Source organism: Pteronotus mesoamericanus, unplaced genomic scaffold (assembly GCF_021234165.1).
Source record: "Pteronotus mesoamericanus isolate MK-2021 breed Mesoamerican mustached bat unplaced genomic scaffold, CSHL_Meso_final contig_94, whole genome shotgun sequence".
NCBI classification, from domain to species: Eukaryota; Metazoa; Chordata; class Mammalia; order Chiroptera; family Mormoopidae; genus Pteronotus; species Pteronotus mesoamericanus.
This window is the reverse complement of record NW_026555285.1, coordinates 49,356,665-49,372,674: the sequence shown is the minus strand read 5'-3', so window position 1 is coordinate 49,372,674 and position 16,010 is coordinate 49,356,665. Positions and strand designations below refer to the sequence as shown.

The 16,010-nt window shown below is 51.1% G+C and overlaps 1 protein-coding gene across 1 annotated transcript in view; it reads right to left on the bottom strand.

Moving 5' to 3' along the window:
- Positions 1-10,740: 10,740 nt before the first annotated feature.
- KL (klotho) overlaps positions 10,741-16,010 on the bottom strand; it is a 31,769-nt gene continuing 26,499 nt past the window's right edge. Inside the window, exons 4-5 of the mRNA XM_054586664.1 lie at positions 11,589-12,690; positions 10,741-11,078 (exon numbers count right to left, since the gene is read on the bottom strand). Of these exons, the coding sequence (XP_054442639.1) occupies positions 10,741-11,078; positions 11,589-12,690 (1,440 nt within the window). The remainder of the gene's footprint in view (positions 11,079-11,588; positions 12,691-16,010) is intronic.

Below are 16,010 nucleotides of genomic sequence, written 5' to 3'. Positions count from 1 at the left end.
AGGGCACCTCCTCTCACATGCTCAAGACAAAGAACAGGCGTCTTTGAAGTCGATTTCTTTTTTTAACTGGGATGAGGCTTTGAAACCTACCTTCAGTCTGGTCATGAATTTGAAGCCTAAGTCAACAGCCAGTTCAGCAAAGAGAATTCCAAATTTAAACATAAATTGGCCTTTAGCTTTCTTCAGCTGTACTAACATGGACTCAAAGGTGAATCAGGGGTAATTCATCAGACCTGTCCAGGGTGCCCCACCTGCCGCCCAGGACGGCTGCGAATGCGGCCCAACACAAAATTGTACATGTACTAAAACATGATGACATTTGTTTGTGATTACGTGTCACAGTGTATTTAACGTGTGGCCCAAGACAACTCTTCTCCTTCCAGTGTGGCCCAGAGACGCCCAAAGGTAGGACACCCCAGCCAGCAGATAGAAGTCATGTAAACAAAAAATTGATCTCTGGCGGACATTATAAAATGTGTGACCTATTACAAGGAAGTTAAATCATCCAAAAACATGATAACGTTAGAACATTTTACTAAATTCTCCCAGGAGATGTGTGTTGAAGAGTACATGTAGGCGTCCCTGCTGCCAGGGAGTGGTCCTTAGAAACGGTCACCCGCCTCCCTCCCCCACCCAGTCTCCCCTTGCCCAAGGGCGGCTGCCCTCCCCCACCCCCGCCGGGACGTGGGGCAGCGGCCCAAGGACCCCCCCACACTGCGCTGAGCTCGCATCTGGCTGAGGTCACAGCCAGGTGTCCAAGTCACGGTCCCATGAGAACCCGAGGAGGGAACCGGAACTCGGGGACTGTTCAGCAGAGGGAATGTCGCACAGCGAGGTGCGCACAGGGGCGAGGGCGGAGCTGGGAACCCAGCAGCGCACGCACGGGGCGGAGAAACAGTCGCCCGGAGAACCAGGCATCCTCTGGGCTGCGGCCCAAGGCAGGACGCGGGCCGCACCCAGGGGCCACCGGGGAGGGGCTGGCGGGCCCTCCAGGGGGCGCTGGCGCAACGACGGGGACGCAGGCAGCACCCCAGACCAGCCTGAGCCAGAATCTCAGCCAACGGGACCGGCCTCCGCGGTTTGGGAAGCTCCCCAGCGGATTCCAGTGTGCAAACAGGCTGGAGAGCCGCGAGCTAAAGCATCCGGTCGGAATTGGCGTTTCTAGGGTGGCATCGCCCCGGACCGAGCAGCCGTGGGGAACGGGCTGAGGACCGCCCGGGACTGCGGGCCGTCCAGAAGCACAGCCGCGGACCCCGGGACGCCAGGCAGCCCGCCGGCTCCGTGATACCTTCCCCGACTCTTCAAGAGCTGGATTTGACTTACAGAACTTTGTTTCATAGGTAACGTTTTAGTAATTGCTCTATAAAATATGCCGTTTTCAAGAGCCACATTATGCTCTTAGTTTATTGAAAAAATTGATTAAAGGTCCCAGTATGTCAGTTATAGCAAACCATTTTCTAGCACAATGGATGCACAAGGCATTTCAAATACATATCAATTGCCTGGAGTAGAATGTCCCACATAATAACTCTATTCACTTGCACATATTAAGTGTGTGCTAATTATTTGTTGAGTGAACCAATCATCGGATGATTTTGGTGTAATTCAATTCTTTTAAAGTGAATAATCCATGAGGATACATATAATGAACCCGTTAACCAGAAACAAACATCTTAATATGATCCTCTTTTAAATGCCTAAGAACGCAGTTCAAGATTTTGTACAGCCCTGGGGTAATCACTATAAATACTAATTATCATCATAAATATTATTACACAGAATTCTGGCTGGCAAAATTCCAGGTAACAGGGTTCACCTGAGCCTCCATCATTGGAAAAACCATGAATTCTGTCTAAAGAACCACCTGTAATGGCTCCTCCCCCTTTTCATGAAGCTGTTATTCATATAGGAAATGTTTGTTGAGCAGTTAACAGACATCGCGGGGAGTCACAAGACAAATGTGGCCCCTCAGAGCACTTTATGGTCTAATGGACGAGGTGGGACAACGACGTGAGCTGCGAGGGGGTGGCCGCAGGCGCGAGGCCAACACTGAGCGGGCTCGGACGGCCTGGTCCGAGGGCCCGGGCGGCGGGATGTGAGAGCAAACGCCGGCCGGTCGGGGAAGCAAGGACACCCTGAAAAGCACCTGAAGAGAAAAGGGAACTGAATCCAAGTGGCATTTGAGGGGCATCACAACATTATTTCAAAGACCTTAAAAGAATAATAATGGATATTATGAACTCTACGCTCATAAATTTGACAATTGAGATAAAATTGGCCGATTTCTTGAAAGACACAATTGGCCAAAACGCCTACAAGAAGTAATAAGACCATCTAAATAGGTCTGTATCTACTCAAGAAACTGGATCAATAATCAATTACCTTCGGAATCAGAAAGCACCAGGCCTACATGGGTTTACTGGTGACTTTGACCAACCATTTAAGGAAGGAACTATACCGCTTCTCTAAAGGTGATAGGAACGAGTTCATTGTGAGAGAGAGCCAGATAAGAAGAACTGAATCTGGGACGTGCTTTGACGTAAGTGCTTTCCCATATGACATGAACGCAGGTAAACGAAATCATACCCCCGGGAAGTGATGTCATCCATCACGTTGCAGATGAACGCACCCGGCACTGACAAGAAGTGGCAGACGATGAAACCCAGGCCTCAGGACCCCTCCAGGGCTGGAGGGAGAGGAGCTGGTGTATGACAGGCCCTGAGAAGGCCTTTCCAGAACTACGCTATTTTTTCAGATTTCCAGCTACCCAACCCAGTCATCCCCCTTCCCAACTGAAGTCGTTCACCCTACATTCAATGCACATTCTTAGATACATTCGTAATGATAGAAAAAGTTCCAATAAACTTGGATAGCTCCCAATGGATCTCTGTATCATCAGTGGCTATATACGCAATTTTATGTAGTTATAACTCGTGTGAAACTGTTCTTAACATTTTGTGTTGGACAAATATCACTACAAAACATGGGAGCTTATAGGATGTTTGTATCCTGAGGCTCTGGATTCAGCCTTAACGCTTCCAAAATGTTAAGAAGATAGTGGAGAAAATTTGTTCTGTTTTTGTCATAACTTTGTTTTAACCCTCATCCGAGGAGCTGCTCATTGATTTTAGAGAGAGGGGAAGGAAGGGAGAGAGAAAGAGAGAGAGAGAGAAACATCAATCAGTTGCCTCCCATACTCACCCCAACTGGGGACCGAACTGCAACCCAGGTTCTGGTCAGAACCGAACCCGTGACCTTTTGGTCTGCAGGGTGATGCTCCTACCAACTGAGCACACTGGCCAGGGCTCTCATAACTTTCATATTAAATTATTTTTTACTTTAAAAACTATAGTTTCTTAGGTCTAGAAGTTCGGTTTCAAGAAGTGATTATGCACTGAAGGTGAGGCCCCATTATTAGAAATCGTGTCTCCAAGTTCCGATTAGGACAACCGGAAGCTGGCACCTGTGTACCACCCACGACGCCCCTCTCTTTTGTTCTGGTTTTGGGTACCATCCAGTAGAAATGACTAGTCCTTCTTTTCTACCTCTTGGTATCCCTTTCAGTGCAAACTCTATCCATCCTCCCAGCAAAGGCAGAGGGACGGGTTCTTAGCCCCTTGCTGCACAGAGTGTGGTCCGCCGACCGGCAGCATCCGCGGACCCCGGGGCAGTTAGAAAGGCAAGCGGTCAGGCCCAGCCAGGACCTGCGGACCCGGAGCTGGCCTTTCACCAAGATCTGCTGCAGCTGATCCCTGGGCAGAGGGAAGTTGGAGAGGCCCCCATTTCGATCCCGGGGCCTCAGCTTGGGCCTCTTGTTGTGACCACCTGGAAGCCACCCCCGGAGAATCTGACTTAACAGGGCTAAAAAGTGTTAAAAGCGCCCACGTGATTCTAATGCGACACCAAGGTTGAAACCCAGTGGGCTTGACGAACTCCCTCTCTTGACAGACAAGAACACTAAGGCTCCATGGGTTTCGCTTCAGGGTATGAAGTAAATTGGAGAGCCCTCGGCATGAGGAGCCCCGGGCTGGTTTGGGGCTCCTTCCGACACTCAGCCCGGCGCCCCGGGCCCTTCCGCACACCTGCTCTCGTCCCTCATCTCGGGAAGGGCGTCCCTCTCTGAACCCCCTCCGACGGCCCTCTCCCCGCGTGCACCCGCAGCGCTTGGCTCCCCGCCCCCTCCGCGGGGCCATCGCCAGCCCTTCCGGCCCCTCGGTGAGCGCCGCTCCCCGCAGGCTAGGCTCCTGCGCCCTGGCCTGGCGCCCTGTTAGCGCCGTCTCCCCGGGCCGCGCCGCTGCGCCCCCAGCGCAGCCGTCCTGGAGGAACCGAAGGCCCTTCCTCGGCGCGTCCTCGCGTCCTGCCGCTCTGGGTTCCAGCGCAGGCCCCTCTGACACCGTCCTGCGCCCCCGACCCGGCGCTCGGCTCTCCTCTTCCACGGCACCGCCCATCTCCCAGGGAGCGGTCGGTGGGTGTCCCCCGGGAGAACCTGCGGCCACCCCGCGGGCAGCAGCCACCTCCTGAAGGGCACCTCGGGCGGGGGTGCTGCGAGGGGAGGCCTGGCCCTTGGCGTCTGCCAGGTGTGCCCCCGGGCCCCCCGATCCAGGGGCCCCGCTCCGCGGCTCTGCAAGCCCTGCCCACCTCCCGGGCTTGCCCCTGCCGGGGAGCCCTGGTGGCCCTGTCCCCAGCAAGGTAGACTCCCTTGGCTCCAGTGTGGCCAGTCTGAGGGACCGAAAGGGCACCAGGTTTGCGTTGGTCGGCCGTTAGGGCCACGACAGGCGCAGGCAAAACAAGGACGTTTCAGAATGGCACCGGTTTGGGGTACAGTCTTGCTCATTTCTCAGCTTAGCCTTTCACTCACGGAGTATTTTCCCGGGACCTGTCGGTCTTGCTCCCCTCACCCCTGGTTCCTGTGGCTTCCCCTGCGGCCCCTGTTGCCGGCAATGGCACGGTGTGAGGCCGCGGGGCTCCCCACCAGAGCCTGGCGGTCCCCGCTGTGAGAAGCGGAAACGCAGAGCTGTGCAACCTCAGGGCTCCCGCGGGACAGCGCCGCCGAGAGGCGCGTTGACCGTGCCTCGACGGGCCACAGTAGCCAGCGCCTCGGTTCCCCTGCCGCTGGAGAGCAGCACGGGCTGAAATGCCTGCTGGGCCTAAAAGCCACGGTTAGACGACGACCGCCGCCGTCGGGGGAGCAAAGTGAATTCTACACGCCGGCCGACTGCGATCCCCAAGGGAAGGATCGTGCGTCTGTTCCAGTACTTTACGAAAGGGGCGATGTTTTGGCTGCAAGTAGTGTATGTAAAATAAATAAGGCCGTTTAAAACTGATTAGCTGTACCATAAAATGAGCATATTGAAAGATTATCACCCAAATCCGAAACTCTACCACAGATTTTGAATCACAGGAAAATTGAGCTCATGGGCCTTCAAATATTTACCAACGAAGAACAAATACACAAATTTGTGTTCCGTTTGTGTCAATAGATTTTTTTCAAAAGAGCAGATGATCCAGCAGGCTGATATAGGGACATCTTCTGCCAAATTAACTTCAGGATTCAATCGATCCAACATTTGTAAAATTCGGATCCAAGAAAACCATCCAGTATCATTAAGTGACTGCGGGGATTGATTTTTTTCTTTTTTTTCTTTTTTCTTTTTAGTTTAGCTTTATCAAGGGCATTCTATGAAGATGTACATTTAAAGTCACAGATAAAATAAGAGAAGGGCTCCGGGTGACTCATACTGCCTGTAATAGTCCTTGGTTTTATCGTTACTGATCTCTAAAGATTTGGTTAACAAAAAAAAATCACATGCCTGTTAAGAATAACTGGAATTCGTCTAGGAAAACAATGTCTAGGGTAGGTGTTTAATTTACTGACTACTTACTGTGTTCAGCGCTGTGAGAGACATTCGTCCTGTTTCAAAGGTGAGGAAACTGAGACCCAGTGACCTTTTGAATATAGGTCTTGCTGGCTCTTCCCTTGTGCTTTTCTGACGCGATTTGCATGTAGGTTGAAATTTTTTCTTCTCTAACCTCCTGGGTCAGAAAAGGAAGCTGGCCTATCAGTTGCCACATCTTTTCTGGTGTGAATTCGCTGTATTTGAGGCGTCCTATCAGAGCTGTTAGCGGCGTTTCCACTCCTTTTTTAAGGTTCCTGGTGGTTTTTCTTGACCTTTTTTGGCTGGATTTCAAACCATGGGTATTTACCACAAATGGAAGAAACAAAAATGTCCCAGAAAATGCACGGCAACAAACAAAACTCCAACAATATTTAATGGTTATTAAAAAAAAAAAAAAAGCCCTGGCAGGTGGCTCAGTTCATTGGCGTGTCATCCTGTACCCAAAAGGTTGCGGGTTCGATCCCAGGTACCCACTGGAAGCGATGGGCTGATGTTTCTCCCTCACATCAATGTCCTTCTCTCTCTCCCTCACTTTCTCTCTAAAATCAATAAATAGACATCCTCAGATGAGGATTTAAAAAAAGAAATGGGAAACCGTAATGGGTCTGAGCAAAAAACTACATGTTCTAGGAAATTATAAGCATCTAGAGATGCTGTAAAGGGGCGCCTTCTAGCCCTGCTAGACAGTGAGGTTCCTGTTTATAGTTGCGGGGAAAGGACGGAACCTGATAAGTCTTGCAAACTAAAGGTCTGACTAGCGGAGGGACAGCGTCAACAATGGGGAAGGAAATTACAATTGTCACAGTGACCAGACTAGAGGTGACGACAGGTTGTGAAAGGTTATCGCCACAAGGGTGCCAGCCCTTCCTCCAGATCCAGGGACCTGAGGTGCTGGTGCCTTTCCCCAAGCAGTTGCTGACGTCTGACCGTTGGTCCCCGTTAAACCCATCTCTGGACATAGGTGACCTCGGTGAGCTAGTTCTGCTCATTACTTTGCTCCTTCACTCATTCCTACATTTGTCCAGCTAATGACGTTACTCTGGGATAATTAGAGAAACAAACAAAACAGCGAGGACAGGGCCTCCGCTTTGCCCTCTGGACCCCAGGCCCTCCTCTCGAGGCCGGTCCATAGCATCAGAATTAATGGTTTTCATCCAAAGCAGATATTTTGAGCAGCACTTTTCCTGTTAAACATTGACTCAAGATGCTCATGAACAATACAATTGCTCTATTAATTTGGAAAGGGGCAATTTGAATTAGAAAAAAAAGACTGAATTACAGACTATGTAAAAAGAAAAGCAGTTTAATCCTGAATTGACTGACATTCAGGATTGCAAAATGCGCCTGTCCACATAGATGTCTTTGAAATATTTGTTTTAATCAACAGTGAAGCTTAGTTGTGAACTTACATGCTGATTGTTTCTATGGATTAGTTTAGAAGATTCTTTTACTTTTAAAGATTTTATTTATAGAGAAGGGGAAAGGGAGAAAGAGAGGGACAGAAACATCCATGCGTGGTGGCCTCTTGTGCACCCCCTACTGGGGACCTGGCCCACAACCCAGGCATGTGCACTGATGGGGATTCGAACCAGCGACCTTTCCGTTCACAGGCCAGCGCTCAATCGATGAGCCACATCAGCCTGGGAACTTCGCGGATGCTTGAGAAAAGTTGAGTCTTTTAAGTTGTTAAGTGTGTTGGATCCTTTGATTCTGCTACTGACCGGGCAGAGCAAGGCTCGCCTTACCAGCCCGCACTGTGCAACAGGGTCGCCAGCAGGCGCTCACGGTGTAGCTCAGCCCCACGGAGCTCCGGGTGGCCTGTGCTTGCCAAGCACGCCCCAGATTTCTAAGACTTTAGTGCCACAGAAAAGGATGTAAAAACGCTAATCATTTGTATATTGATTGTCTATTGAAATGATAATATTTTGGCTCTGGAGGAAACATAGAATATAGTCTGATCTTTATTTCTTCTGTGATTTTTTTATTTCTTTAATGTGACTACTAGAAACTTTAAGATAGGTGGCTTGCATTATATCTTTGTTGGAGAGGGATGTTATAAATTATATAAAGGAAAGCTTCTAAGGCATTAGAAGATTCCAATATTGTCTGTGGAAGACAACAAAAATGGAATGAAAGATGTCCTTAATGAATCTGAATGCCAGGCCTTTGAAACCAGGGCAAAGTGACCCACCGCTCGCTGCTCAGTGGCCCTGAGAGATGACCCCCCAACTACGAAGAGATGTGAGAGTTCCAGGGGGCTGGTCTCTCTCTTTACATACATATATTTACAAATATACATGTATATCCATGTATGGGGTGGACAAAGGCAGGTTTACAGTTGTTTGTATAGAGAGACACACGCAGGTGCTGGTGATTGCAATGGCTTTGCTGACTCGGAAGAAGGTCACTCACAACAGCAAACCGCCCTCTGCCCACCCCCGCCTATGCCGTGGGCCCTGCCCTCAGCCCCCCGAGGGCAGAGCGCCGTGGGAGGAGGCTGTGCTCTGAGAAGCCGCCCACAGAGGAGCTGGCCGTGCGGGGGGAACTGATCCCAGAGGCCCTGTCTCCGTCAGGCCCGCGGGCCGCCGACCTCCCCCGGGGCCTATGGGGACTCAGAGTTAGCACGCTGCTGTCCTTGCAACTCAGGGAAACGACTCTGAAGTGCCGTCTCTCCTTTGTACTTTGGCGCCTGCTTCGTCCCTTCGGCTCCTGCCTTGTTTTGCTTTCTCAGTGTCCGAAATGACCTCCAGCCCAACCGCAGAGCTGGCCGGACCAGCCCGGCCTTTGCTCCCTCTTGCTGCCAGGCCTATTTCTTCGCTGCTCCAACTGTAATCTGTGGTTTAGAGAACTCAAAAAAAATTTTTTTTAATAAATTTATTGGGTCACACGTCATATAATTATGAAAAAAGGCAAAGTTGTAGGCAGATTTATTGTAATTCTTTATCAAGGGACAGAATTGCTTCTCTACACTCAAAGAAATTATTGTAGCGAGAAAGTCATTTTAAAATGACATTCATTTCACAGTAATTAACAATAAGAAATTAGTCCAACAAATAGGAATGGTTGAGATTAAATAAGTTGTGATAAATTCACATAGTGGAATTACTCTCTGACTATTAAAAATAGAATGCTTTTGAAGATAAATGACAAAGGAAATGCACACAATCAAAATTAATAAAGATATATAACAATTTGCAGTATGATCTGACTCCAATTATGTAAAGTAAAATACACAGCCTATGGAAACAGTGACTACCTCAGGGTAGCGAAATTGCAGGTAATTTTTTTTTTTTTACATATAGTTTCTGTGTTTTAAAACTTTTTACAATGAATATATATTACTCTCATAATCAGAAAAATATATACATAAAATAAACTATGATTCTCTAGTTTCCCATTTTAATAAGTTCAATTTTTAAAAGAGTACCACCAAAAGCGTATCTTTCATGGAAAAAAAATCATACCACCTCTAAAGATGATGCATCATACGGTACAGTATTTCTTACCCATGTAACACTGTGCCAGCAAGATTAGTTATGCCTGGTACGACGCTGGCTTGTCTGTAAAACAAACATTAAGATCCTCCCCCACACCAGTGCCATGGGTTTCCCTGCCTGATGAGCAGCAAGACTTACTTCAGGGGCATCGGAGGGCAAGACGTCACCCTTTCTGGGCATCCGTAGCCTGTTTCAGGGTAAAAATTCAAAGCAAAACTAGTTCGAAGCTGGTTCCACCGTAGTAGCAGCAAAAATGGAAACTGGGCCTCAGCATTCGCGAACGCAAATTTTCCAGTGTTACCAGACCACGTGCCTTGGAACCTCGGAAGCATTTTTAAAGCTCCACTCAGAGGGATGATGGCACAGTCTAAAGAGCAGAAAGTGACGTCATTCTTCAGAGGATGAGTTATTATTTTGTTCTGACTCTCAAGAAAGGTCACCTCATTCATCCCAAGGTCTCTTCTAAAATGAAAGGGTTTAGAATCAAATTAATCATCGTGTTGCTCATAATGCACACCTTTCTCTCCTTCCCGCCTCCCAGAGCCCCGGCAGCACAACGCGGTTCTCCGTCGATATGTGCTTCCCGAGGAGCCCGGCGACTCCTGGGCCGTGTTTAGTTTTCACACAGTCGCGGCAAGTCCCCGATGAGCAGGCCGGCCCTCCCCGTGGCCCAGGACGCAGAGCCTGCAAGGGCCAGGGCTCAGAGAGGGCCTCGAAAGTCCCGTAAAAGGGTCCAGTTCTGTAACCTGCTCTGCCAAGCAGATCATTAACCAGAAACGTCCGTGCATGTCAGCAGCGCTGGGCAGAAACGCTGCTCTTGAAAGGGCCGTCCCAGCCTAGGGTCCTCTGTCACCCCTCCTGTATCCTGCCCTCTCCTCTTTCTACGGAAACGGCGCGACAGACACCAGCGGGCTGTCATGGCGGCTGGGAGGTGGTTGCTTGGGACTTGACTTTGATTTCCAACACGTGCAAATATTACTTTAAGTAAATACATTATTTAGGGAGGGGCACAGATAAAATATCCTAATCTTGTCGTTACATTTCTGTAAAAATGTGACAGAATGGTTCGTATTTCTCATGCTTTTGCTACAGAGTATGTTGTAGAAATGATGGCCCTCGTCTGTTTCTCGATCACTCTGTAACCCCCCCCCAAAAACCCCCAGGCACTAGTCACAGTATTCAAGGTTTTACAATCACCTGTGCTTATTTCAAAACCTCTGTCACATGTTACAGAAAGGTTTTGTAGAAATTAGACATGAAATCTACAGTGTCACAAGTGCAAATGGTTCACAGCTAATGTGTATGCATAATTCTTTCAAAATAAATAAGTAGGAACATGTTCAGGACTATTTGTAACCTCTCCTGCCTTTCTTGGAGTAGTAAAAAATAAGAGAAAGCGAAATAATGAAAGCAAGGAGTAGAAAAGCTATAAAGGCGAGTAAACTCTTTCGGGTGTGAAAAAAGCCGCACTCGGTGCACAGGGCGAACTCTGCCGGACAAAGGCGCCCCAGCGTTTCAGGGCCCGGGAAGCCGTTGTTGTCGATGATTTTCCTGTAATGTTTCATGGACGGTTTGGGCTCACACTGATGGGCGGCGTACCGATAGAGGCCAAACGTGGGCGCCGTGCGGTCGTTAAACGAATACGCGAAGTAGCCACAGAGGTTGACCCCGTCCAATATGTAGGCTGGAAAACAAAAGGAAGGAGAACAGTTAATGAAAGACTGTGCACACAACGCTTTTACACGGCCTTAGCACATCGGGGAAGTGTCCATGCCACCTACGAAAACTTCAGGTTCAACTGGATTTCATCAGAAAAGGCTCCCTTTCTGGGAAGACAAACATCGAGCTACATTTACCTGTAGGTTTTACACAGCGACGCCTACCACGAGGTGCTTGGGTTGACCTCGGTGCCCGAGAAGCAGGTCAGGCTGCCGTGGTCCGTGGGACGGAGGAGGGCAGGATCATCCGTGCCCGCACGGCCCGGAGCAGGTGGTCACGATTTTCGGTCTGCTGCTCGTAGCTACAGCAATTTACCTCTGGGGAACGTACTAACTCTCAGTAGGGCTTTTGCAGTGTGGCAAGACACGACAGCACCTCCCTCTGAAGGCACCTGTGCGTGTCTGTGTGAGAGTTTCTAACAGGCATCATGCCCTCGGGAAACATAGCCTTCAAGAGAGTTTACAGGGGGCCGTACCTTTCAGAGCTTCGTTCACGTAATTCTGCGTGTAATACACCCGCAGCCTGTCTTGGCCGGCTTGCGGGTCGTCATCGATGCCGTTGGAGATGATGTAGGTGGGGAGGTCCCCGTACTTGGACTTCAGCCAGCCCAGGACCTTGCGCAAGCCCCAGGGCACCACCGCCACCTGGCTGGGCGAGTTGAGCCACGTGATGTCCGTCATCTCTTGCACCTCCAGGTAGTCGTTGTACTTGCTTGGGTCTTCTTTCTCCCAGTCCACAAGGATGGTGGTGTAGTGGCTCAACGCCAGAAAGTCGAAGGAGCCCTGGATGAGCCTCTTTTCGTCTTCGGTGAAATAGGGCAGAAGGAAATTGTTTCTTTGGTTCAGCCAGTCCCTCATCACCCGTGGGTAATCCCCGGAGCCGAACACGGGCTCAGCCAGCCAGCCCACGTCAAACTCCAGCACCCGCTCCGCCCCTTCCTTGTCCTTTGGGGAGGAAGGGCAGGCCGGCTCGATCCAGTCGGCCTGCAGGGCCAGGGACACCTTCCCGTTCTGGGAGCGCCGGAACTGCCCATCGTAGGCGCGCCAGGCCAGCGCGTGGGCCTTCAGCAGGTTGTGCCCGGCACTGTACGTCATGTTCCGCGTGTGCGGCTCGTGCATCGTGATCCAGAACTTGACGTGGGGGCCGAGCTCCTGGAAGCACAGCCGGGCGTACTCGGCGAAGGCCAGCGCGGTGCGGGGGTTCTCCCAGGCGCCCTGCCGGGCCAGGGGCTCGGGCAGGCCTTGGCGTGGGGCAGCGGGTCGCCACAGCGCCACCACGGGCGTGATGTTGGCGCGCACCAGCTCGCTGGCCACGCAGCGGTAGAAGTGCAGAGCTGTGTGGTTCACCTGGGACCGGTCGCCCCGTGGCAGGACCAGGGCCCAGTCCAGCGAGAATTGGAAGTGCGTGGCGTGCGTGTCCTGCAGGAGGGCCACCTGGGCGCGGATGGCCGCGAAGTCCGCGCAGGAGGGCGGCCGCTTCCTGGCCACAAGGCCGTCCACCTTCAGGAGCCCCTTGCTGCGGTGCACGTCCCACAGGTAGACGTGCGGGTCGGTGAACTGGGACAGCGTGGTGTCCACCTGGGGGGACAGAGGAGCGTAAATCTGTGACTCACCTGGACAGGCTCGGAAGAGGATCTCAATGCAAGTCTTCCACCGAAACCAGCGAGCAGCATGAACGCAAACAGGACCCTCCCTAGCTAACACGGAAACAATTTTCCATGAATAACAAGCTCCTGAACGAGGAAACAGCCCATTTTCTTTTAACGCACATTTGTCTTATGCATAGTTCTCTTTGTGACTCTCACATCGTTTTAAAAATCTGAATTGTTCCCTCATTCAGATGACAAACATTAACGGTGATTCTCACCCATCTCTGGTCTGTGTTAAGCAAGCAGAGTATTTGGAGGCATTTTTCTTTTAATACAAGAAATCAGTAATGAGACTGAAATTGTTTTTAAACGGCCAAGAGAAAGGTTAACACCTGAGTTAGAGTCAAAAAATGAAATGGCATTTGACATTAAATTGTGCTTCTTAAAAATCACGTTCTACTCTGAGAGCTGCCCTCGGAGGAGGCGGCCCTCAGTAAGCCGACCTGTAGCCTCCTGTTCACTTCGCGGCGGTTGACAGAATTGAACAAATTCCATCCGACTGACGGAAGGAAGTAACGAGGGATGTGGACATGAGGAGCAATATTGCCATCCACCCATAATGGGATTTTTAAATGTAATTTTTAAAAAAAATTTAGGATTGTGTTTATTTTTAGAGAGGGGGGAGGGAAGGAGAAAGAGAGGGAGAGAAGCATCCACGTGTGGTTGCCTCTCCAGCGCCCCCTACTGGGGACCTGGCCTCCAACCCAGGCAGGTGCTCTGATTGGGAATCGAATCCGTGACCCTTGGCCCGCAGGCTGGTGCTCAGTTTACTGAGCCGCACCCGCCAGGGTTAAAATTTTTTTCCTAATTGTTTTTCTGTGACGATCAACATCTGAGCTCGAAGCCTCCACCATGAAAACAGGCATTCGGGAAAGTGGACAAATTGTAAACTCAGAAGGACAAAAGGCTCCCTCCCCGGGCCCAGCAGGGAGGGGACGCAGACGGAGAGCGCCCCCCAGCCACTGCCCCCGCCCGGGGTCTGGGCAGAATCTCCTTAGGGGAGGTCACCGGGCACGACCCTCGTGAAAAAGCCGGGTCAGACGAACCGCCGTTCGGAATCTCTAGGACAGGTTTCCTGGCAGTTTCCCGGGGCCTGTGGCAAACGAGCTGTTGTCTGTCTCTCTGTAGGGGTCGGTGCTGTGTTCATAAAGGAAAGTACTAATAAAACACAGCATGTCAGAGGGAAATTGCCTTTTCTGGAGGATGGGCCCTTGCCGCTCACCCACGCGTGCACTTCCCCAGAGCTGTGGGGCTGCCGACAGAACCGTTTTTCCACTGCGACCCACCCACAAATCACGTCTCCTCCTCTTTGCAGCAGCAAAGGCTGGCATGCTCGTGTGACGTGAAAGTGTCCAGAGCTTGAAGGAATTGGGGGATTATTTTTATAGAACTGAGTTCACTAAATCCATAGCTTTTCTACCATAATTGTTCCAAAACACCAGCTTTTATTCAGTCCATTTGAAAACAAATATGAGAGACTAAAATATAAGTAGGGGGATAGATTTCTTAAAAATACAGGATATTTAGAAATGACAGAATTTAGGCAAAATTCTATCCAACCGCCATGAGTTAGTTGACTTATTAATTTAAAAATGTGAGCTAATAAAGCTGAACCTGTCAGAAGGAATGGGTATGAAGTATGTATTTAGCATGTTATGGAAGAAACCGGCTCCTAGCAGGGCCGGTGTTAGAGAAACCATGCACCCTGGACACAGTGAACTCCGCGTGAACTCCCCGTGAGGGTCAGCGCCTGCGGACAGACGCTGCGAGCCGGAAAATGGGTCCGAACACAGCGACACCCCGTGCGAATGCGCCCGAGGTCAGACGTCAGACAGGCTGTGTGCCTCATGGGACATGATTTTTAAAGTTTTTCAAGTGCAATGCAGGCCTCAGTAATATCAGGATTTTGGAATGCTAGGCGGGAGGAAAAAGGCACATTTCAATGGTTCAAAAGTCACTTCTCAGGACTTGAACGTATTGAGAGTATGGAGTGCCTCTTGTAAATTAAAACATTTGCCCACATTCCTCAAAACTGCCCCTCCCCCCCCCAAAAAAAACCTGTTGTCACCTCCAGAGTAATCCAGAGCTCACGGTGAGAAGCAGAAAGAATACAAGAGCAGTTGCAGCCTTCTCCCAGCAATGGGCTCCCGGAGAAGTCCCCGTCCCCGCGGGCCGGAGCGAGGCCTGCCTAGCCCTGCGTTTGGCTGGTTCTCACCGGAGCACCCTGGGGCTCCGCTGGGTGGCGGCACAGGAACCGCCCCGTCCCCCGAGCTCATGATGTAAATGCGGGTGCAGCCTGACATAACAAGCGCTTCTGAGGGGTAGGAAAGGGGGCTCTCGCCCCATCGCCTCCTGCCTCGCCGCCCGGCTGCTGCATCCGACCAGTGCCTCTCCTCTTCCGAGGAAATAGGACACATTCTTAAGACTTTCTCAGTCCTTACCTGTCCGCAAGGCAAACACAACCCTTGGGCGGGTACGGAGCAGAGATAAGGGGGAGCCCTCCAACCTCCCTGAGGTCATGCCCTCTGCACAGAGATGCCCTGGGAAACAGCTCTTCACAAAGGACTGAACTGGGGTGGCCAGGCTCAGGCCGCCACGGAGCTCGGGAGGAGCCTCAGCCCTCGATGACAAGGGGCGCAGGGCCTAGCAGGGAGCGTGGCATGGCAGGGGGTCAAGAGGACGAAAAAGGATCAGGGGCCACCCCACCCCGGCCGCCGCAACGGGGAGGAAGAGGGAGCGACTATGGAGTCCAGCCCCGCTTTTCTCCTTCTCCCTCACCTGCACCTCTCCTGCCCCTTCTCGTCCCACTGTGCGTCGCCCCCTCAAGAGAGCAGTTCCGACAGGGAGGTGGCAGAGAGCGTGGGCTGGGGGAGGGGCGAGGGAGGGGCCGGAAACCCCCGCCGAGTGGGCAGAGCAGCTGTGGCCTCAGGGGTCCTTGCTCCTGTGCAAGGAAGGACTTCACTTCCGAGACCACCCCTGCGACTAACTGGGGGTCTAACAAAAGACTCTAGGGTAACACAACCCCGCAAAGCCCAGGTGAAGTCTAGTGCTGATCTCTCTTCCTGCACTAAAAGATGGCAATTTGATATTTACAAGAAAAAAGCAACCGGTTTCAACTAGGAGGCCTTTCCTCAGATTCCAACATGGTTCCAAATACTTTTGGACTGAAAGGTAACGGGACAGCCCCCCAGGACAGGCCCCCCTGGCGCGTTGGCTGTGGGGAGCTGCCGACACTCACGGCAGAGGCGG